This window comes from Equus przewalskii, chromosome 32 (assembly GCF_037783145.1).
Source record: "Equus przewalskii isolate Varuska chromosome 32, EquPr2, whole genome shotgun sequence".
Taxonomy (NCBI): domain Eukaryota; kingdom Metazoa; phylum Chordata; class Mammalia; order Perissodactyla; family Equidae; genus Equus; species Equus przewalskii.
In genome coordinates this window covers 7,902,365-7,924,871 of record NC_091862.1, presented here as the reverse complement: position 1 = coordinate 7,924,871, position 22,507 = coordinate 7,902,365, and the positions used below count along the sequence as shown (strand labels likewise).

Genomic DNA, 22,507 nt, shown 5'->3' with positions numbered 1-22,507 from the left:
CATCTCATGGGTACACTATAATTTATTTGCTATTCTCTGATTGTTGGGTCTTTGTATCACTTTTTCAGTATCATAATTCTTGTATGTAAATCATCATGTTCACCCTCTGATTGTTTAATATAAGCTCCTAAAACTGGAATTACAAGGTCAAAAGTGAATATGTGTTATTAGCATCCCTCCAGGAAGACTCTACCAATCTCTGCTTCTACCAGCTTTGTAGAAGAGCAATACTGATTTTACTGCGACTTCATCAGCATTATCTATCAGTCATTTTTCAAATTTCTTGACGATAGAGTAAAAATTATTTATCAATGGTGTTTGCATTTTTTTATGAGATTTTTATGGCTTTGTATATATTTTGTTAGTGTCTTTTGTCAATTTCCCTGTTGGAGTCTTGTATTTTTCTTAGTTACTTGGTCAAGCCACTCATGGTTATTCTAACAGTTAGTCCAGATTCAAACTTATATTGGGGCACTTAAGTATATTAAAGCTTAAGCTTCAATGTGCCCTTAAACTTATGTAGTAGTTGCTAAATACACATTTAACCACCACTCTCTTCCAACTCCCTTCACTATCGTGATTGAATACCGGGAGTCTATTTTTCCAGAGTAAGAAGACCATTAAGGCCCTCTTGAACTCTGCAGAGTCAGACTCGTGTCAAACTGCCACTCATTAAATGCATAGTAAACACATCTTAGAAACCCGACCATTCCATGTGCTACCCTAAAGGTATTTTCAAACATTATTTCCAAAACATGTTTTTATTCCCAGTAATGGGAGTAGGTCTCGCAATTAACTAATTTCCAGCCAAGTCTGAAATATCAAAGGTTAGTCTCCAGAGATGGCAGTGGGTAAAAGAATGGAAGCTCTTGTTTTAAAATTCAGCTGTGTTGATCTTACAATTTCAGGACTGGAAAATGGCCAGAAGACTGGATTAACCTTCTTTTCAGTCTTTCCTAAGAATTCTCTGGTTTCTAGGATGCCAATTAGACTCCGAGAATTCATGCTTATTCTGTTGCGCCCCGGGGGGATGCCCATGGTTATCAGTAGAGTGAACTGCAAGGGGGAGGGGTCAGGGATTAAAAGGGTAAAACTCAAGTTTTTAACCCAAGTATAGGGGATATGTTTCACCAGGCATCACAGTCAAGTTAAGGACCACCTGGAGGTTCAGGAGGCCCAGAAAAGAGGAAGGAAGTTCCAACCATATCTACCTTTCAGGGCATAACCCCAATTGCTTGATCCTTACTAAAGCTTGGTTTCTAGCTTGTTCTCTTGACTGAAATTTTAGTTCCTATTACCTTGGCCCTCAGATCTGTAGGTTAGAATCTTAATAATCTTTGCTTCTCCGTTTTCCACCACCAACCCTCCTATCCATCCTCGGGCCCCAGGACTCTGTCGCTTGGGCTGCCCCAGCTCTGAGGCTGGGCTCTTCAGAGCCGTGCTCTCCAGGTTTAAAATGTTCCCCAGGTTTCATCACTCAGGAACATTTCAGAGGAAACTCAGATCAACATGTTTATGATATGATTTGACCCAGTTCAAATATACTTCAGGAAAAGGAGCATGGTTTCAAGTACAAAAACTACAATTTATTCAGAAATAGCTGAGTTGTAAACTTTTGCACGCAAATTCACAGTATGTAAAAATGATCACAGAATTTTGTAGTGACAGTAGCCCCTGCATAGAAATATTTTTTGTAGCACGGCAGCAGGCCCAGATTTCAAATAGACTGGAGGCTGTGGGAGATACACATACCACAAACCTATAAATCTTTAAAAAGTAACCTAATCTTCCCCATCTCCCCAAAACTAGTCTCTCGCATTCACTTCTCTCTAGCAGTATTAAATCTGGTATAGATTATGTGTATCTTGCCCTAATTAAAAGTCTGTAAACTAAGAAATTTCCGTAAAAGCCAACCACCAAAACATGTGAAACTGCAAAAATGTTGATATAATTGAAACTTCTCTTCCATGTTTGCTAAATACATGTTTTCCATCCCTTGCTATCTAATAAACAATTGTACAGCTATGTCTCGGTTTAGAATTCCAAGACCTGGATTCAAAATACCACAGGAAAACAGCCAACTCTGGTTGTCTCTGGGTTCATGGGTTATTTTTTAAATAAATACCAAATACGTAACTAATTTTTTTAAAAATCAAAACATTATATCTGATTGACTGGTTGAGATACAAAACTTTCCATGTGGTAGAAGATAATAAACAATGATTATCAACTTTCCCTGCTCAAGAATTCCAAATAACTTAGGTGACACCGCTCCTCGAGGAGGGTGAGCATAACTCCTCACGCCTTAGATATGGCTGCACGTGATGACATCCTTGCAAAGAGTAAAGGATGCAAAGGGGAAAAGAGACTTCATAGTGGAGAAACCTGACAAACACTAGTCAGCCAGGTGATCAAGGTTATCGTCAACAATGATAAGGACCCTTGATATGATTGATGAGTTGGGCACTTCACCTTTCTGGGCTTCCTCCCCCAAACTCGTAACCCTAGTCTAACCGTGAGAAAAACATCAAACCCTGATTCAGGGACTTTCTACAAAATACCTGACCATTATCCTCAAAATTGTCATCAAAAACAAGGAAAGTCTAAGGAACTATTCCAGTCACAAGGTACCTAGGGAGACACCATGACTAAATGTAATAGGGTATCTGGGATGGGACCCTGGAACAGCAAAAGGACATTAGCAAATCCATATAAAGTATGGGCTTTAGTTAATAATAATGCATCAGTGTTGGTCCATTACTTGTGACAAATGTATCATAGTAATGTGAGATGTTAATAACAGGGGAAGCTGGTGTGGAGACATGAGAACTCACTATACTATCTTTACAACTCTTCTGTAAGTCTAAAATAAAAAGTTTATTGTAAAAGACGCCACTAACAGACCATGCAAATGGGCCAATATGGTGCTCCCCACAACCTGATTTTGAGTCACTCCTGCTTCTGTGTTCTAACTCAGACTCCTTACCTGGTGAACTGTCTCTGCACCTTCTCTAGGGCTGAAACATCTTTTAAGTTGTTCCATGTACTTGGCACCAGGGTCTGAAGTTCCCTAGAGTTGTCTGAACAGAGGCCCACACAGATGTAGTAGAAGATATTTACCTACTTGTTGCCTGCCCTTTATCTGACTCTCGTTCCTGCTTTATGAGTTTCCATGTGGTTTCCTACTACAGAAATTGAAAATCCCAGACACTGGCCTGAGATGGGGTCCTCTGCTCCACTTGTCGGACACATCCATGCCAGCCTTAGACTCAGGAGGCAGGGTGGTGAGGAAGCTTCGCAGAGGGCAGCACTGTGTTGTGGGGCAGGGGCTGGTGGAACAGGCCTGCAAGCTACAGGGTCTCCTGTTGGGCAGTAGAGTGGTGGCTGCAGCATCCTTGGCTGAGCAGTTCTGCAGCATGCTTCATCTCCCTTTGAAGCCCTGAACGTGGTTCTCCAACCCTCCCAGCAATACTGAAGCCATACAGTATTCTTTATACAAAATTGCTTATTGGAAAAGAACGCATATATGTAAGACTGCTCGGATCATAAGAGTATAGTTGAATTAATTTTCACAAAGTGAATCAATCCTTACTAGGACTCATATCAAGAAACAAAATCCTAGAAACACCTCACATTCCTTCACATCTCTCATCAGGCACTGCTGCCCCCAGAAGGAAATCAGCACCCTGACTTCTCCCACTATGCATTAGTTTTGCATGTTGTTTAAACTTCAAGAAGGTAGAACCATATAGTACTTACCCTTTGGTGTTGGGCTTCTTCATTTTGCGGTAAGTAGCCCCATGTTGTTCTGTGTCATTGTGATGGTTCATTCCCGTTGAGGTGCTGTTTTCCACTCCATGAATGTACATACCACAATTCACATGTCCGTCTCAATGTCCATGGATGTCTGGCTTGGGTCCAAGTGTGGCTGTTATGAAGAGTGCTGCTATGAGCATTCTTGTACTCATCTTTTGGGGCCAATGTTTAAAGAAAAAAAAAATCCCTTTTCTACCTAAATCAGTGAGAATTAGCTTTCATTGTTTTTAACCAAGATCTCTGATTCTCGGAAACATTACTGCTGTTCCATCTCCCGGTGCTCTGGCCATTTCAAAGCTGAAAGCTGAAGACACTTTGAATAGAGAAGGTAGAATAACATGATGATTTTAGATGTTATGATTCTTACTGTGTTGACAACTCTGAAGTGTTATCTATTCTTATACTTAAACTTTGATATTCATTTTAAAGATCATTTTGGTGAGGAAGGTTAGCCCTGAGCTAACATCTGTTGCCAATCTTCCTCTTTTTTGTTCCTCCCCAAAGCTCCAGTACATCATTGTATATCGTAGTTGCAGGTCGTTCTGGTTCTTCTATGTGGGATGCTGTCACAGCATGGCTTAATGAGTGGTGTGTAGGTCCACACCCAAGATCTGAACCAGCAAACCCCAGGCGGCCAAAGTGGAGCCCACGAACTTAACACTCGGCCATGGGGCCAGCCCCTTAAAGATCATTTTGTATCTGCTCTTGCTTTTTGAATCTTGCAAAGGTATTTGGCCAAAAGCAATACATTTCTACCCTGATCTAACAATGCCAGTTTTTAACTGGATAAAAAAATTCTCAACAGCAGGATCTCTTCACCTGCCTCTGCCTAAGACAGAGTATACATTTCTGTTATAATGTACATCAGAAGATCAAAACTGGGCATTGTGCTGCATCTTAGATTCACTTTGTTCTAAATCTTTGAGGATTGGGTCTGAGTTTTGAAAATATTTTTATCTCTTGCAGTGCTTAATAAATTGTCTTGTTGATATGATTAATTAAACTCATATTTACATTATAAGGAAATACAGATCTAGGCTTGTGAACCTACTTTTGAAACAAGGTACAGCTAGGCCAATAATTTGATTTCCTTAAGCTCAGCTTGAAAGACATAAGGGAGAGTGATGACAATAGCAGACTGGCTCAGTGAGTTGCCGCATTGAAGTTTGTTGGTACTGACAAGAATTGTTTATGTGGTAGATTAAAACACATTATTTTAAGGGCTTTGTCCTTTTCCAAGTAATAAGTATCCATATTGTTATAATCCAGTGACTTGTTGTTAATAATTTTATAGTGCTGCCAAGTCATCTCTGAGTTATTGCTTATTCATATTAATATGGATAAGGTCTGGCCATAAGCAGAGGCTTGCAAGGGAATAGCTGTATTTTATAATTTTTAGCAGGTAGATTAGAATGATGTTAATAGTTAGCTCTTTATCTGTATGTTTTATAGTAGAAAGAATTTGGGGGGGGCCGGCCATGGCCGAGTGGTTAAAGTTCCACTCTCCACGTAGGTGGTGTAGGGTTTGTGGGTTCAGATCCCAGGTGTAGACCTATTCCACTCATTAGCCATGCTGTGGAGGCCTCCCACATACAAAATAGAGGAAGATTGGCACAGATGTTAGCTCAAGGCTAATCTTCCTCAAGCAAAAAGAGGAGGATTGGCAATGGACATTAGCTCAGGGCAAATCTTCCTCACACACACAATAATAATAAAAAATAAAAATACAGTAGAAAGAATTTTGGAGTCAAGTATACATGGGTTCAAGTCCTGGCTCCACCACTTATTGGCTCTGTGACCTTGAGTCATACAGAGACATAGGTCATGTCCCCAAGCCTCAGTTCCTACAAATGAAATATGTTAATGACACTTATTTTGCGGGATATTTGGAAGGCTTAGATGAAATAATGCATATAAAATGCCTACATAGTGCTTAGCATAAAATATCTATTAAATGTGAATTTCAGCTGTTAATCTAGCTGGATGTATTTTTTTATTCACCTTCTTTCTCTGCTTCAGATGTGAGACTTAATTCCCAGATGTTTCTTAGTTGATTCACGTATTATGTAATTTTACTTGTCTTTACTGGGCAAAGCAAACCTTCTCATGAGGTCCGGAACAATACCTCTAAGGGAAACTGCCTATCAGGGTCCCTGCTGGCTAGACAGACATGTTTGGGACTACATCATTGCCTTCCCACCCCATCCCCTGAAGCCACAACCGATTGGACCAGAGTTGGGTATCTGACCCAAGTAAACAAACCCATAGGCTGGCCAGTGACGCATGGTGTTAAAAGTCAGGCTGGGTGGAAGCAGTGATCTGTGTTGAGAATGTGACTTGGTGAGTGCTGGGGCAGCAGCTGAAAGGATGTCAAGAGTGAGTCAGGGCCATGCCATCTGAGACCGTAAGAGAGAAAGGGCTGTGATTAGTAGAGGAAGCTGGCGAAGAGAGACAAGGAGAGGCAGAGCCTGCGAGAGGCCGTGCACCCGTCCCCAGACCTGCCTCCCATGTCAGGTTCTATTTCCTTTTCTCTGTGTCCTCATGGTGAGCCCCACTTTTCCTGAGTTGGTTAGAGTGTGCTTCTCTTCCTTGCAGCCAAAATAGCCGGAATAGAAAACTGTCTCTCCTGGGCATAGAGAAGACACCTAATCCTCCAGGGAAAACTGTGACTCGCTCATGGTAAAGTCTCCTGGGAATGAATACCTACGTTCAAAATCATTGGCTTGGGAGGGATAATTAAGGCCACTATAGCATGAAAAATGAGATGTCATTTAAAGGTTAGGCTCAAAAGAGTGATAGTTATAGAATTAGATATAATGTTGGAATGGAGACTAGGAGGTTGGAATGCCAGCAATACCCCAGTGATGCCTGATCAGTGGTCTTTAGTAAATCATTTCTCTACTTGCCTGCCTCCCAGTCTTTTGGGTGGCCATCATCTGGTCTTCAAACCATTTAGGAAATTGTTCCTTTCACAGTGAGTGACACACGTACAGTGACCCACCCCCCCCCCACCGTTGCCAGGGTGATAGATAGGCTTTATCTTATGTTCCAGCTCTGATTGGTGGTACAGTGGCTGTCTGGCAGGCTGAACTGAGAAGGTCTTATCCACGCTCAACTGTAAGGACTGCCTTGATTATAGTGATGTCTGCCTTGAGTCCAGGAGGGGACCAGGTGCCCAGCAGGGTGTGTAGTTACTGATCCCAGTCTTGACCGTTGACTTGGCATCAAAGACCCTCCATGATCAGCCTCTATCTTTCAGGCCCATCTTTCACTGTCTCCCCAATGTATCCCATGTTCTGGCCACATTTTCACACAATTCAGGCACAGGAAGAGAGTGTTAAGAACCTGTGCTAAAAGATGCTGCCTGAGTGACAGCATAATGATTTTACATGGCAATGAGTCTCATACATTAATTTGCTATCAAAGTCTGTGTCGAGCCCAGATGTTGGGGGAGAAAGTGAAAATGACACCCCAAACAAAACAAAAGTCCCTTTGGTTCATGTGTTTGCTGGCAGCCTGTGTGTGTCAAACTTGGTGAAATGCATGTGCCGTCCTCTGCCAACATTTAAGAAAGCAGCTGTGAGTTCTCATGCTGTGAACTCCACAAGCCACCGAAGCAATTTAGCTGATGCCACTGAGTATCAGTTTATGCTGAGACAGTGAGTGGACTGTTTTCTCCTGGGCGTTTTGCCTTCTGGACGGTTCATGGGAACACGCGTAGAGACTATAGAGGGCATGTAGGGCATTTTAGGAGAACTGGGCGAGTGGCAGTCAACGATCACACATTTATGGGTCCGCTCAGAGTTCTAAGTGCTTACAACTATTTTTTCAAATTTCTTTTATTCATTTAGTCTTAGCTAGATATGTTTGTTTACAAATATTTGCTTAGCATCTGATATGCAAAACCCAGGAGAGAATTTCCAATGTCTATTTGGGACATTTTTCTTTGCCTTGCATTTCTTCCTTTATGAATTCCATAAGGACAGAGATTTTGTCTTTTCCATTTGTGAATCCTCAGGTTTGGGCTCCGGGGGGACAGTGACTGGCTCATAAAAGGAGCTCAAAATCGAATTAATGACTTTGTGGTGTGTTAATCTCCACAAGAGATTTGATCCTTTAAAGCTGGTTTTACATAATTGAAGCAGAGAGCATTCAGAAAGTGAATGGACTTGGAACCTGAGTTCATATGCTGGCTCTGATATTTATTAGCTGTACTGCAACCAGGGAACCTGACCTCTGAGCCTCGATCTTAACCTGTACTGTGGGACGATAGAACTGCCCTTCAAGTTTCTTCTGAGGATTAAAGGATGGACTGTAGGTGAGATTCCTGGCACAGAGTGGTACTCATGGTCATCGTTATAAGCGTCATAAGAGTTAAATGCTTGAGAGTGAGGGCTTTAGAATCAGACTTTGGCTCTAGTCTCAGTTCTCCTATTGTCTTGCTGTGTGATCCGTGTGAGTCATATGGCACTCTCCCTATCCCTCAGTGAGTGATCGATAAATTATTATTATTAACAACAACAAAAGGCAATTATCATTACGGTTGCTATTAATAAATTACTTCGCTAGAAGGACATACAAAATAAAGATGTTCAAATTCATTTAGAGGGAAGAGAAATAAATTTTAGAGGGAATTGGGATGAGAGAATTTCTATAATGAGCACCAAATTTAGCTTTGAGTTTCCTGGCAACCAGGGCAATGAAAAGAAACACAATAGTTTACGTTTTGTTATTATCAGCTATGATTAGTCAACTAGAGCTGTGCTATCCAGTGTGGTAACCAGTAGCCACGTGTGGCGATCGAGTCTTTGAAATGGGGCTTATCCCAATTAAGATGTGCTGTCAGAGTAAAATACACTGGATTTTGAAGACTTAGTATGAAGAATGAAAATATCTCACTAATAAAGTTTTATGTTGATTACATGTTGAAATTACGGTATTTTGGTTACTTGGATTAAATAAAACATATATACTTTTCAGTTACAAAGGTTTACTCCTGACAAAGGTGCCTAGAGATACGAAAGTGTATTTGTCAGAACTCGGAGCCTGACAGGACCTAGAACTTTGCACCTATAAAGATCATTTATTCTAACAAACTCGTAAATTAAGCTTCTGACTATCTCTTCCCACATCTGTTCCGATTGTTGTGTTTTTTTTTTTTTACTGTTATTTGTTTTTTTAATTCAATTTATTTAAACTAAAAAGAAAGGCAGTTCACCCATTTCTCCCGCCTCCCACCCCCTGTATTATTAACATTAACTCTGCCTGTTTCTTTTTACTTTTCTGGTGTGGCTACTAGAAAATTAAAAATTTTATATGAGACTCACATTTGTGACTTGTGTTATATCTCTCTTGGACTACGCTGAACTATTTTTGACTCTCATTATTCTAAGTGGAACTTACATTTTTATATTTTTTATATTCAAATAAAATATTCTTATAATTATATAACATCATATAATTACAATATATTATAATATCAACTTATAAATATATAATAAAATATATAGTGAATGTATAAGTATATGATTATATGCAATATGATTAATATAAAATAGTAATATAAATATAAAATAATGTTATATATTAACATACTATTATATACTTTATATTATTTATAAAAGAGGCTTTTGATAACCAAATGAGTAATAGCTTCACCTACAATTTCAAAGAAAATTTGACAAGTATCCTGATGAGGGAAAGATGTAATGATCATCGTAATAGCTACCATTTACTGCATGCTTGCTTATGTACTGGGCACAGTCTTAATTTCTTTATATGTATCAGTCATTTAAAAATTCATAAATGGTGTGATTATTCTTACATTACAACAGAAACTCTTAGTAAGTGGTATAAGATATAAAAATATCTGGCTTCTCTCTCTTTTTTTTGTTTTTAGTGAGGAAGATTGACCCTGAGCTAACATCTGTTGCCAATCTTCCTCTTTTTGCTTGAGGAAGATTGTCACTGAGCTAGCATCTGTGCTCATCTTCTTCTATTTTTTTTGTATGTGGGTTGGCACCACAGTGTGGCTTGACTAGCAATGTTAATTCCGTGCCCGGGATCTGAACCTGTGAACCCCAGGCTGCTGAAGCAGAGCATGTGAACTTAACCACTACACCACTGGGTGGCCCCTGTCTTCTCTTTTTTCTACCTTTCTTTGGATATCATTCACAGCATTCAGCCAGGTGCTGGGCAGCAAATGATGCTCAATAAAGAGGTATATAAATGAATTAATAAATAAATGGTGCCTTCCCCTGTCTGCCATTCAGACTGGGTATATAGTTCTCTTACATCTGAGTAAGGGCAGGACATTTAAAAGTCTATGAAACTGGGCATAAATTGTCACCTGAAATTGTGTTGCGATTTAAAGTCTGCAGGAAGAACTTGGCAGGAGAATTGAAGAGAGTCTGCTAATAGATTTCCTCAAGCTCATTTGTGCTCGGAGCCTGACTGTGTCAAGGTGAACTGAGTTACAACTAAAGAATTAGCTATTTCCTGTGGGTAAAAAGCATCTCTAAATTTTTTTGAAATGCTTGTGTAATTCAAAGAAACTTATTACAGCTTGTATTGATCGAATCTGAGTACATTAAAAAAACAAATATTTCAAAGAATAAACGGTTTCTACAAGAGGTAACAGTGTCAAAGAGAATAAATGAATCTGATCTCTTATCCTCAGCCTTCTACACCCCACTGAGATCAGGAGAAAGAAACTGTGGAATTTAGAAAAATAAGTTTAAAGTTTAACTGGAAGTCATAAATATGAAGATGTGTCCAGCTCTACATGTGAATTGCAAGAAGGACCAAGAAAATACTGCCTTGCAGGTTGCATAACCTGCAAAGAGAAGAAAACAGAAATCATTTGAAAGAGAGTTAGAGATGTTGACAGGTTTGGAAAATAGGTCTAATGAGCAAACCTGGTAGTTGGTGTTATTTTTCCTGAGGAAAAGAGAGCAAGTTAGTAATGATTGAGAATACACAGACGTTGTCGTCCAGGGCACTAATATTTGGTCGCATTCCATCTGCACTAAGGCTGGGCAGAATGAATGGTCTTAAGATGGTTCTAAGTGTGGATTTCAGGCTATAGCTAAAAGAATTTCTTCACACTCTGAGATGTAAACCGATGATCTGGCCAGCAGGGGGACAGAGAAGAATCTTTCTTCCAGGAGGTCCTTTAGTAGGCTGATCTGGGCTACCTGTGACAGCTGGGGCTGTTCTGGGCTCACTGATGGTGGAGCATCCTATTTAACATAGCTGTTGTCCCCAGCAATCCTGATCTGCCGCAGATATTTAGACAACAGCTCTCTTGACTCGGGATACTTCATCCTTATCTTAGTAATTCTCAAACCACATGAGCGAGAAAGGAGAGGCACAGTTATTTTTTTATAGGATTGAGTTTGAGAAGATGAGATGTGGAGGTTGAGAGACTGGCTCTTGGTTGCATGAGCGGACCCAGAGTCACAAAGAAAACCTGTCCCGTCTGATCCAAGGCTGTTTCTCACGACCATGCAACAATTTGCAGGAATAGCTTTTGAATGTGAAGTTTCCTGAATCACAGCATTTATATTTCAGTTCAAAACTCCTTGTACTTGACTAGTACGAAAGTACCTGTAATGAGGTGGCATTCCAGATGGCTGCGGGGCCACTTTCCAGCTGTAGATGGAGGCACAAGAATGGGCTATGTTGGGTCATGAGGTCTACAGCCCGGAGGACATAGCACTGTCCACGCCCTAATGCAAATCAAGATGCGATTTTTTCTGATCATGGCCACAAGCTTCTGCAGCTTAAAGGCCGCCATGGTTCATTTCGACAAACTGCAATATTTTATCCCAATAAAATATCTCAGCAAAACCACTCTTGCTCAGAATTTAAAAACTGTGAGGAATTGAAGCAGTTACCACTTGGACATTGGTGGGTTTTAATAGCTGCGTCTGTGGAAGCTTGGTAGAATTCGGAAATCCATTTCCAGCAGACATAAAGGACGGCTCCTGACAGCTCCATCGCCATGACTCGCTGGGATTCACGCATTAGAAGTGACTCTTAGGCACTTTAGATGGGGATAAAAGTTGATTTTTAACAGTTAAGGAGAGAACATTGTTAACATCAGAGCATAGAACAAATAACAATTTAAGATAAGCATTAGAGACCGGGCTTTGTCATGACTATTTATTGAAGTGTTTCGAGGAGAATAATAAAGATTTCAAAGATCCGTCTTATCTCTTCCTGCATTGCTCCACCGAATAGCCTAGGAGTAGTTGTTCAGGTGCTTCTGTTTATTTATCAGAAATCAGCTCAGAACACACGCAAGGCTGGTTATGATGGGTCTTGATGTGAAAATAGATAACCTACTGACCTCTGCCCTTGGAGCCTCCAGCTCATTGACATTGATTACTTCTGGGTCATTCTCCTCTCTGAGATGCCAGAGAGCTACCAGTTGCGCAGGTGGGATGCCTCATGAAGTCAGAGCCCTGTGCTGTGTCACTTGACTGTTGAGTCTTTTCTGTGTGCTAGTTGTTGAGGGGAATGCAAAAGAAATGTAAATTGGGGCCAGCCCCAGGGCATAGTGGTTAAGTTCTGTGTGTTCTGCTTCAGTGGCCCGGGTTTGAGGATTCGGATCCCCAGTGCGGACCTACACCACTCATCAGCCATGCTGTGGTGGCGACCCACACACAAAATAGAGGAAGGTGGGCACAGATGTTAGCTCAGGGATAATCTTCCTCAAGGAAAAAAATAATAAAAAAGAGGAAGATTAGCAACAGATGTTAGCTCAAAAAGAAGAAATGTAAATTTTGCCCCCTAAAAGATTGCCCTCCAGCTCAGAGACAAATGCAGCACACCCAAGATAATCAAGTCCAAAGTGAAGACTGTGTATGCACAGGAAGTGGCCAAGTGGAGCCTAGGGCAGAGAGAGATGGGCCACCTGGAGAGGCTGAGGACTTTGTCACGGAGGAGATGAGACCTGGGCCGGATCTAGGGGGATGGGCAGAAAGCAGAGCAGACACTTACCTCCCGACATTGTTATTTACATGTTATGCATGCTTTTCTTATCTCCCACCCAGATTGCACAGTCCCAGGGAACAGCAACCTTTCCCTAGGTAACCAGCACAGAGCCTTGCATACAGCAGGTGAATAATCATCTCCTCTGGAAGAAGGCTATCGTGAAAGTGCTCAAAAATAAAGGGGGGAGGTTAATTTGCAATTATTGGCATTGTTAATGTTGAGGATGAGACATCTTTGAAAAGATCTCTTCAAAACCTCTGTGATTCTCCTGCAAACATTTCAACGATTCGAATCAGAATAAAGCCAGAGATTTCTAATGCTTATCTGAAATTGCTCTTTGTTTTATGCTCTGATGTCGACAGTGTTCTTTCTCAAACTCGACATGAGTATTTTGTTAAAATCAACTTTGATCTCAATCTAAAGTGCCTAAGAGCCACTTCTAGGAAGGGGAGGCTCATTTATAAGGAACATCCTAGAGGAACTGCCTGAGGAGGCTTTCAAAAATTTTTTTAATAATTAGGAGATGAGATCATTGCATTTGGATGCTTCCTGGCTGTGGGCAGTGGACTCTGGACACCAGATGTGAGCAGTGCCCCGGGGGGTTGAGATGTGTGCGTGGTGTCCATTTGATGGTCTCCTGTCCCACTTACCTTGCTGGACTTGGAGAATAGAGGAGAGACACGAAGGGACCACCGTTGCGTGGACACCTGTGTTTAGAGGACAAGGGCTATCTTCATACTCACGTGTTACTCCCACTTTTCACTTTCACCAGCTTCTTTTATTTCTTGTCGATAAGCACCTTGGTTTCCGTGTTTTCCAGAGAGGAAATGGGAGCAAGCCCAGAACCAGATGAAGTAACCAGAACACTCTCCCACACACCTGCCCTCGTGTGGCCGAGGTGTTTGGCCGGTTCATAAACACGCCATGGTGATGACCTAGTAATAACAGACATGTCACAACCTGGCAGGCAGCAGGGGACATGAAGAAGCCTGGCCTGAGAGGCTCTGACGTGTGCAGGCCTCATGCTCCGGTTCGAGTTTCACGCAGTTCCCGAGCACCCAGCGAAATGGGACCCGGGACTCCGGCTGGGGCATCTGGTCTGAATGAACCACAGCAGAGGCTGCCAACAGAGAGAGACATTTACAGTCTGCAGCCTGCACTTCTCAGCGTTGTCAGATGTGGACAGGCGCTAGAACGCCTCCTGACATGGTCTGGGCTTCAGGCCCAGGCTGACCTTGTCACTCTGTGCTGCTGCTAGGGAACCACGGCGACTTCGAAATGCATTCTAATCCGCCCTCTCGCTGTGACCATTGGTATGGTACGATGAATCTAAAATTAAGGCTCTCAGCTAGCTGAGAAGAATAACTTCGGGGCCATCCAGAGCAACTGTGGTTTGCACACAGGGTACAGCCTGACGTTTGAAATGCTTCACTTTCGAATCCCCACCCATTCTCCCACCCTTGTCGCCATATCTGAACGCTGTCTGTCCTCCACACCCTGCAGGCACCTCTGCTGTCTGTCCTTCCCTCTCCCTCACTGCCCTCCCACCCTTTCTGCCTGTGACACCAGATTGGTCTCTCAAGGCCCTGTTCAAATGCCACCTCCTGCCTGAAGTTGTCTCTTATCCACTCCTTCCAAGGAGACCCACATATGTTGCTTTATGACAGTCATGTTTGGTAAAATGGACACCTGGATGATTCCAGCTCTGCAGGCAATTGCTTGAAGCCATGTCTTAAATGTGCTTTGCTGCACCAGATGCAGACTGAGAGCAAAGATGCAGAGAAAACCACAGCCCTACCGTGACAACTGGCTCTGCTTCTCACACTGATTTCTAATATAAATATATTATTATATAATATTTATACAATAGGTTTATTGCATATGATATATAAATATTAATTTTATTGCAATACAGACATATGTTATATACACATAATAAATATACAGTATATTTTACAATATTTATAATATACTTTTTATTTATAAATATACCCTGGGGTATTTGTTTAAAATACGGATGCCGAAGTCCTACTCCAGGGGTACTGATTCACGGATTCCTGGATGGGGCCTAGTGATTTGCATTTCCACGTAGAGCTTCTGATGCTGGTGGTCTAAGGATCCTGCTTGGAGAAACACAAGCCTAGGATGTGCTGACCTGTTCCTACGTCCATCCTCCCTCCTGTTCCCTTCTTATTTAGCCTTCTGTCAGTGCTGGACTCCGTGAGATCTCTGTGTGATGGTTAATTGTATGTGCCAACTTGGCTGGGCTGCAGAGCCCAGATACATTGTCAAGCATTATTCTGGATGTTTCTATGAAGGTGTTTTGGTATGAGATTAACATTAAAATCAGTAGGCCTTGAGTAAAGCTGATTGCCCTCCATAATGTGGGTGGGCCTCGTCTAATCAGTTGACATCTTACATAGAACAAAAGCCTGACCTCCCCTGAGCGAAAGAGAATTGTGCTGGAAGACAGATTTGGATTTCATGTGCAACATCGGCTCTCCCCTGGGTCTCCAGCCTGCCAGCCTATGCTGCAGATTTTGGACTGGTCAGCCTTCATAATCTTGTGAGCCAATTCCTTAAAATAAATTTCTTTATACACATATCTCCTGGGGTCCAGCCCCATGCTGTAGAGGTTAAGTTCAGTGCACATTGCTTCAGAGGCCTTGGTTTGCAGGTTTGGATCCCAGATGGGGACCTACACCACTCGTTAGCCATGCTGTAGAGACAACCCACATACAAAGTAGAGGAAGACTGACACAGATGTTAGCTCAGGGCTAATCTTCCTCAAGCCAGAAAAAAAAAAAAGAGGAAGATTGGCGACAGATGCTAGCCCAGGGACAATCTTTTTCAGCAAAAAAACCCCCAAAAAACCCAAAAAACCCCAGCCGTAATATATATATCTATCTCCTATTGGCTCCTATTGGCTCTTGTCATGTTGGTGTCCTTCCACTCCACTCTAGGCACTTTTCCTCAGAGGGCCACCACACGGCTTCCAGATGCTCCTGAGGTGATTTCCTGGAGTGGCTGTGGGTCCTCTCAGCCACCATGTGAAACCCAGGTGTATTAGTTCCCTGGGGCGGTACAACAAAGTATCACAAAGTGAGTGGCTTGAACCAATTGACATTTATGCTCTCCCAGTTCTGGAGGTTAGAAGTCCAGAGTCAACGTGTCTGCGGGGCCCTGCTCCCTCCAACAACTCTAGACGAAGACTCTTCCTTGCTTCTTTCAGCTTCGGGTATTTGCCAGCAATCCTTGGCTTGTAGATGCATCGCTCCAACCTCGGCCTCTGTTGCCACATGGCCTTCTCCCTGTGACTCTTCACATTGCCTTCCCTCTGTGCATGTCTATCTCTGTGTTCATTCTCCTCTTCTTAAAAGGATGCCACGCAGTGAATTAAGGGCCAACCCTTCTCCTGTATGACTTCATCTGAACTTACATCTTAAATACATCTGCGGAGGGCTCGGGAGCTCCTCGCTGGTCTAGTCCTTGGTTCTCCATGCCTGGTTCCACGTTGTGTGCAAAGTATACACTTATTGATTTGAAAGGACCTGGAAATCGGTTAGGAACTGCTGCTTGCAGGCTCAGAGTTCTCAAAAACTCACACCACACTTGGACATCTGAAAGAGAAAGGAAAGGAGGCAAATCCAGACAAGTTCTGTGGACGTTTTGGTGGGGGAAAGGATTGCAATTTTTGGCTAGCAAGAAGAGTGGGATTTCATTTTTTAAAGGTCCCCATTCCTCACCTTGGCTGGATCCTCAGAGGTGAATGGAGAAGTCAGAGCAGGGATGAAGAAATGTGGGCTCTCCTGATTTTTCCTGCCGGCACTTCTAGGAGGAAAAGGAGTCGGGGGCCCTTCACTCTGTGGATTTCTGCTAGCACATCTCCCCCACTCCAGATTCTAACTGTTTTTATGTTGGAAGTCTAACCACTTCCTTTGCCTTTGGTTGTTTCTTTTTTTTTTGGCTAGGAAAGATTCACCCTGAGCTAACATCTGTTGCCAATCTTCCTCTTTTTTGTTTTCCTCCCTAAAGCCCTGGACATAGTTGTGTATCCTAGTTGTAAGTCCTTGTTCTTCTATGTGAGCTGCCACCACAGCATGGCTGCTGACAGCCGAGTGGTGTGGTTCTGCACTTGGGAACCGAACCTGGGTCACCGAACTATAACCACTAGGCCATCAGGGCTGTCTCTCCCTTTATTAATTTTATTCTCACTATTCTAACTGTTAGAGTAACTTTTATCCTTTGTTTAATGATTCAGAACCGTCGGAGGCTCATTTTAGACCCTTTGTACACAGGAGAATGTCTGAAATAAGGGGTGATTTTTGTCCTGGTCGAGAAATTACAAAAATAGGCAAATCACCTCTCAGAAAAAACCAGGGGGGGTTTTATCCAACTTCCACTACTCAACAGAGAAGCATGAAACTTAAGTGTTGCAAGGGCTGTTTAAAAAGGGTGATAACTAATTACTTTTTGTATGTATCCAATATTTTTTTGTTTTACTAGTAGGTAGAAATAGATGTCATTGTATCATTAGGGGGAAAAAAAATCAATGTGTGCAATGCTCAGTTTAGGTTCTCCTCACTAACAGTGAGGTTTTTATTGCTCTCTGTCCCTGAATTGACCTTTCTCTGTGTGTGCTGGAAAGAAAATGAATCAACCTCTCTGGTCATGAGCAGATTGGGATGTTTGTACTCTGGGCTTTCTGTCTCTGTTGAGCTGGGCGGAGCTGCCAAGGAGCCACGGGCGAGGAGAGGGCAGGGATCTGAGTGCGAAGTCCTTGTCTGAGCATTCGCCCTGGAATCGGGGTGGAAAGCTCACCAATACCACGGGGAAGGGAGAAGCTTACTCTAAGTAAAATGCTGCACCATGCTCATAATAACTGTAAAAACTATAGCCTTAGAGTTTTGTTTTTTTTTTTTTAAAGTAACAAGGATATAACCGTATTTACAGCATAGCTTGGCACAAAAATTCTTTTTGAATCATCTTACAACGAAACCCATAAAACTGACTTTCTGCTAATACACTGGCCTTGATAAGATACTAAGGTACTACATGATGCCCTTTACACTTATATATATTTATAATATATAATATAATTTATAATAACATTATATATATCACATAACATACTATATATGTATATATGAACATATTATATACAAGTATATATATTTATATATTATATATATATTAGCTTGAGACTTTCTAACAGTGGTAGCACGTGTCAAAATTGGGCCTGAAATTGGTAGGAAGCAACATTAAGAATGTTACGTAGCTCAACCTAAACTGGTTCTTTAGAAAAACTTTTGTCTATCTCTTGCTTAGGAGTTGCAGTGGTGGACAACAGAAGGTGGCGCCTGTCCTGAAGGAGCACATGCTCCAGCGGAGAAGGCAGAGAAGGAATCTGGGGGCCGGAGGGGGCTGTGAGGGCCTGGGTGGGGGCAAAAAGTCAGTGCACTTCAATTGAATATTTAGTACCAGTTGGGTTGGTTTTCTACACATGATGCCTGATGCAATTAGCTAAATGTAAATTTGTTTGGTTCCTGCTAAAATAGACAGTACCCTCAAGTGGAAATTAAAACAACAAGAAGCCACAGGTCTCTCCAATGCTGCTCTACACTTGCTGAGTGTTTTTGTGGCCTGGGTGTACCTGTCACAGTGGGTTGGAATGCCAGCATCAAAGAATAGATGGTATAGTGCTGTTTAGAGGAGAGGGGTTTATTTGATTCTATAACATTCAAGACTTCTAACATGCCTTCCTAGAAGGGTTCTGGCTCGGAAAATTGTAAAGGAAAATTAAGAGAACTAGAATTACAGAAAGCAGGGGAACATTTGGCTGAGCTTTCCTCACACAATGGAAATGAATTAGTAAGTCACTTTATATATATCTATATATATATTTTTTTTTTTTGGAAGATAAATTCAGTTTATCCTTTTTGAACATTTTTTTTTTTTTTTACTGGGAAAGATTGACCCTGAGCTAACATCTGTTGCCAATCTTCCTCTCTCTATCTTTTTTCCCCTCTCCAAAGCCCCAGTACATAGTTGTATATTCTAGTTGTAAGTCCTTCTAGTTCTTCTATGTGAGCCACCACCACAACATGGCTACTGACAGACGAGTGGTGTGGTTCTGCGACCAGGAAGTGAACCCAGGCTGCTGAAGTGGAGCGTGCAGAACTTTAACCACTAAGACATCAGGGCTGGCTCTTGAATAAATATTTTAAAATTATCATTTGAATGGATGCCAGTTCTTAGCCTTCTGGAGTGCCCTGCCCTAGGGGGAGTACTTCAGCAGGTCAGGGATGGCCTCCTAAGAAACAGGAAAGGTCTGGCTGGGCAGACAGGGTGGTGTGATGGAATAGGAACTCCTTTTGCACAATTCTAGTAGCAGGACCAACTATGGGGCATTTGAAGCACTCAAAAAGGTTCATTATGGACTTTCTTCTGACAGCAATGAGATGTCAATCAAATGAACTAGGTAAGAGAGTGACACATTTGATGGAGCTTCAGAAAGACGCTTGGGAGTGCACTGTGGGAAAAGATGGGGTTGGGAGTGGACACACCATAGAGGCAGGGTACCAGGAGACTGTTGCGATTATCCAGGTGAGATATGAGCGTGGTCTGAGCAGCGAGGATGGAGGAAAGTGAATGGATTTGAGAGGAGGTGGAATTTGACAGGATTATGGACTCATTGGTCAGGGGGCTGCAGGAGGGGTTGTTCAGAGTTCTGACTGGATGAAGTGTGCCACCCAAGTCAGAACACAGCAAGGGGTAGGTTTGAGGCTGGTGTGGGTAAGAAGGAAGTAACTTCAGATCTTGAAACGTGCGATACTGAACTGCTGAAATGAAGTTGCACAGAATAGGAGAACACAAGTAACAAGACAGGCTGACCCAGGACGCCTAACTGACTTGAATGAAGAAAAAAGTCACTGCACTTCAACTAAATATTTAGTACTAGCAGACTGTGGTTTCTGTGTGTGATGCTTTACATGACTAGTTAAATGTAAATTTGTTTGGTTCCTGCTAAAATACACAATACTCTCAAGTGGAAATTAAAATGACAAAAACCACTCATTCTCCCAAATGCTGGTCTATATGTCAAATATCACAGATTTGCAAGCTTGGAGACTTGAGGACAGGCCCCAGGCTGACTGTTCTTGGGAATGATTTGTGAACCATGACTTATTCAAAATATTAAAGTACTTAAAGATGAGTTAGTGAGGAGAAAGTTAAACGATTTGCTCATACAACGATCTGCAAAGAAAATTTGAAATTCAGTAAGTAAGAATCTATTACAATTTTCTTTTGAAATAGTTGTATGGCAAAATCATTTAACTTTAGCCTGACCAATTTGGGTAAAACAGCATTCCCCTCTCCCACCTCTTTCCTGGCTACTTTTCTCCATAGCAGTTATCACTGGCTGATTAGCTATAGATTCACTTATTTATTTTTCTTTTGTTTTCTCTCTTCCTCTTACCTAAGTAGGATGTTAGCTCCATGAGGAAAAGACTTGGTCTGTTTTGCTAGTTGCTATATGCCCAGCATCTAGGATAGATCATTACACATATACACATTTAAGAAGTATCTGTTGAATGAATGTTGTTAAATACATAAAATAAATGTCATTTCTGAAATCCAGCACTATGAGGCCATTTACATAATACACACTATCATGATATAGAAAATGGATTGAAGCAGTTTTTCAACTACAGAGAAATTTCCGTAACGTACTTTGAGCACAACAGAGCTCATTTCACAACTGGCCTGTAAATATAATCATATTTAAATTTTTCTGTCTAGTCAGTTTTCTTACCAACATTTATCCAAAACGTGTATTTTACATATTCAAGCTCAACGGAACGAGGTTTTACAACCAGTGCATTTGAATGAATAGAAATGTATTTAATTTTAAATGATGCTATTTGGAATCAACCCTGGACTTCACCCCATTGGAAATTCTGTAAATATCTGCAACTTAAAACTGTGAAGCCTCAAGTGCTAAGAGTACACGATGCAGGGGAATTTCAACAGTATTTCTGTAACTCTGAAATACTCCTTTAGAACTTTTTTTCCTTCGCTACAGGAGCACTCCAGCCCATTTCTGGAAGATCAGTACACAACCTCGTGATACTGAGCTTAGGCTGGATCACTGGTTTTGATGTGATCAAAAACACTGATCTGAGTTTGATGTGTCCGTTGAAGATTGCTCTTTCATCAGAGCGCACCCTCGCCCTGCCCCGGGACCCACGGGTCCCCCAAAGCTTCCACGCCCGCGTGTGAGTTGTGAGCGCCTGCGTTACATCCAGCCCTATTTCTGAGGATGGCATCACCTCTGGCGGTGAGCCACTCGCTGAAGTTTACAAAGCACTTCGAAGTCAGGCATCGCCGCCTCCCCGCGGCCGCGCTGCCCTTCCCGGGTCCCCCGTGCACGCCCACCGCCGACCACCTGGGCGCACAGCCCATCGCACGCTCCCCGCCCGCGAAACCCGGCGGCGGCCGCCAGACCTCGGCCCCCGGGGCCAAGCGCCGCTGCTCCGACGTGCCTCCAGCGCCGCCGCCTCGGTCGCCCACGCCGCCGGCCACCCGGGGCCGCTCCCTCCGCCCCGCCCCTCGCCGGCCCGCCCGCCAGCCCGCCCGCCGGCTCGAGCGCCCGCCGCCGCCGCCGCCGCCGCCCTGGGAGGCTTGTCCCTCGCCGCCCGCCGTAGCCCGGCGCTGGCCGGTCGCCGTCTCCAAGATGGCCGCGGCGCGAGCGGCTCCTGCGGCGGGCTAGAGGCGGAGGCGGAGCCGAGTCACTCCCGCACTTCGGGGCTCCGGTGCCCCGCGCCAGGCTGCAGCTTCCTGCCCGCCGCGGCCATGCGGGGCTCCGTGCACGGATGAGAGAAGCCGCCGCCGCCGCCGAGCTGGTGCCCCCGCCCGCCTCCGCCGTCAACCCCGCCGCCGCCATGGAGGAGCCGCCGCCGCCGCCGCCGGAACCCGAGCCCGAACCGGAGCCCGAGCGCTGCCGGTCGGCGAGGTGAGTGGGGCCGCCGCCCGGCGCCCACGGCGGGGCTCGTCCTGGCCCGGGCTCGGTGAGGGGCCGAGGGGGCGTGGGGGCCTCTGTTTCCCGCCAGGTGCTGGGGGCAGCATCCAGCTCCCGGGCCGGGCCGGAGGGCGGGGTGCAGCCCCGGGACCCGGGCGCCGAGGCCGGGGGTGCCGGGGGTCCCGTGCCCGGGCGCCCAGCCTGCTGGCCCTCCCTGCAGCTTCCCTGCTCGCCCGGAGCGTGGGGGGGCACCCGGGTCCTGCGGGAGCTGCGACCCCTCTGTCGCCGCGAGCTTCGGAGCGGGGGCCGCGCCGAAATTGCTCCATCGGTGCTAGAGGAAAATGCGCCCTCTCCCTCCGCCCCTGTTCAAGTAAAGAAGTCGACGCTCGGGAAGCAGATACGCACTGTTTCCCCTCCGTTCTCCTCCTGCCCTTCTTTTGCCCCCTGTCCAAGCATGCCTGCTGCCTCTCCTGGAAGAAACTGCCCTGCGTCTCTGCAAACGGGCAGGTTGGTTTCTCTTTCTGAGGGCCCGTACCGGCCCTTCGGTGGGAGCATTGTGCCGATTGTTGCTCACACGTGAACGTAAACTAAAGGATTGATTTGTCTAAAACTTTACGACCGCACGAAGCTCGAAGATGGAACTTTGGTACCCGGAGCATTTGTTGCATT

At 43.7% G+C, this 22,507-nt stretch overlaps 1 protein-coding gene and 1 long non-coding RNA gene across 14 annotated transcripts in view; one reads left to right on the top strand and one right to left on the bottom strand.

Annotated features, from left to right (window-relative positions):
• MAP3K4 (mitogen-activated protein kinase kinase kinase 4) overlaps window positions 1-22,507 on the top strand; it is a 139,090-nt gene that overhangs the window by 14,857 nt on the left and 101,726 nt on the right. For 8 of the 12 annotated variants that reach the window (XR_011535623.1, XR_011535621.1, XR_011535622.1 and 5 more), the window contains exon 1: window positions 21,435-21,832. The exons of the other annotated variants lie outside the window; for them this stretch is intronic. Coding sequence is in view for 4 of the 8 variants with exons in the window: in XM_070603203.1 (XP_070459304.1) it covers window positions 21,693-21,832 (140 nt within the window). In the remaining 4 variants the exon portion in view is untranslated. Of the gene's footprint in view, window positions 1-21,434; window positions 21,833-22,507 lie in introns of those variants that run through there. 12 annotated transcript variants of the gene reach the window in all.
• On the bottom strand, window positions 14,688-22,369 carry LOC103556185 (uncharacterized). 2 transcript variants are annotated; one of them, XR_011535625.1, is made up of 4 exons: window positions 21,325-21,424; window positions 20,297-20,364; window positions 16,563-16,647; window positions 14,688-16,436 (listed from the first exon to the last, which is right to left on the bottom strand). It is a non-coding gene; the product is annotated as an uncharacterized lncRNA (long non-coding RNA). The 2 variants fall into 2 exon arrangements; XR_011535626.1 differs by lacking the exon at window positions 21,325-21,424 and adding an exon at window positions 22,244-22,369 and having other exon boundaries at window positions 16,300-16,436.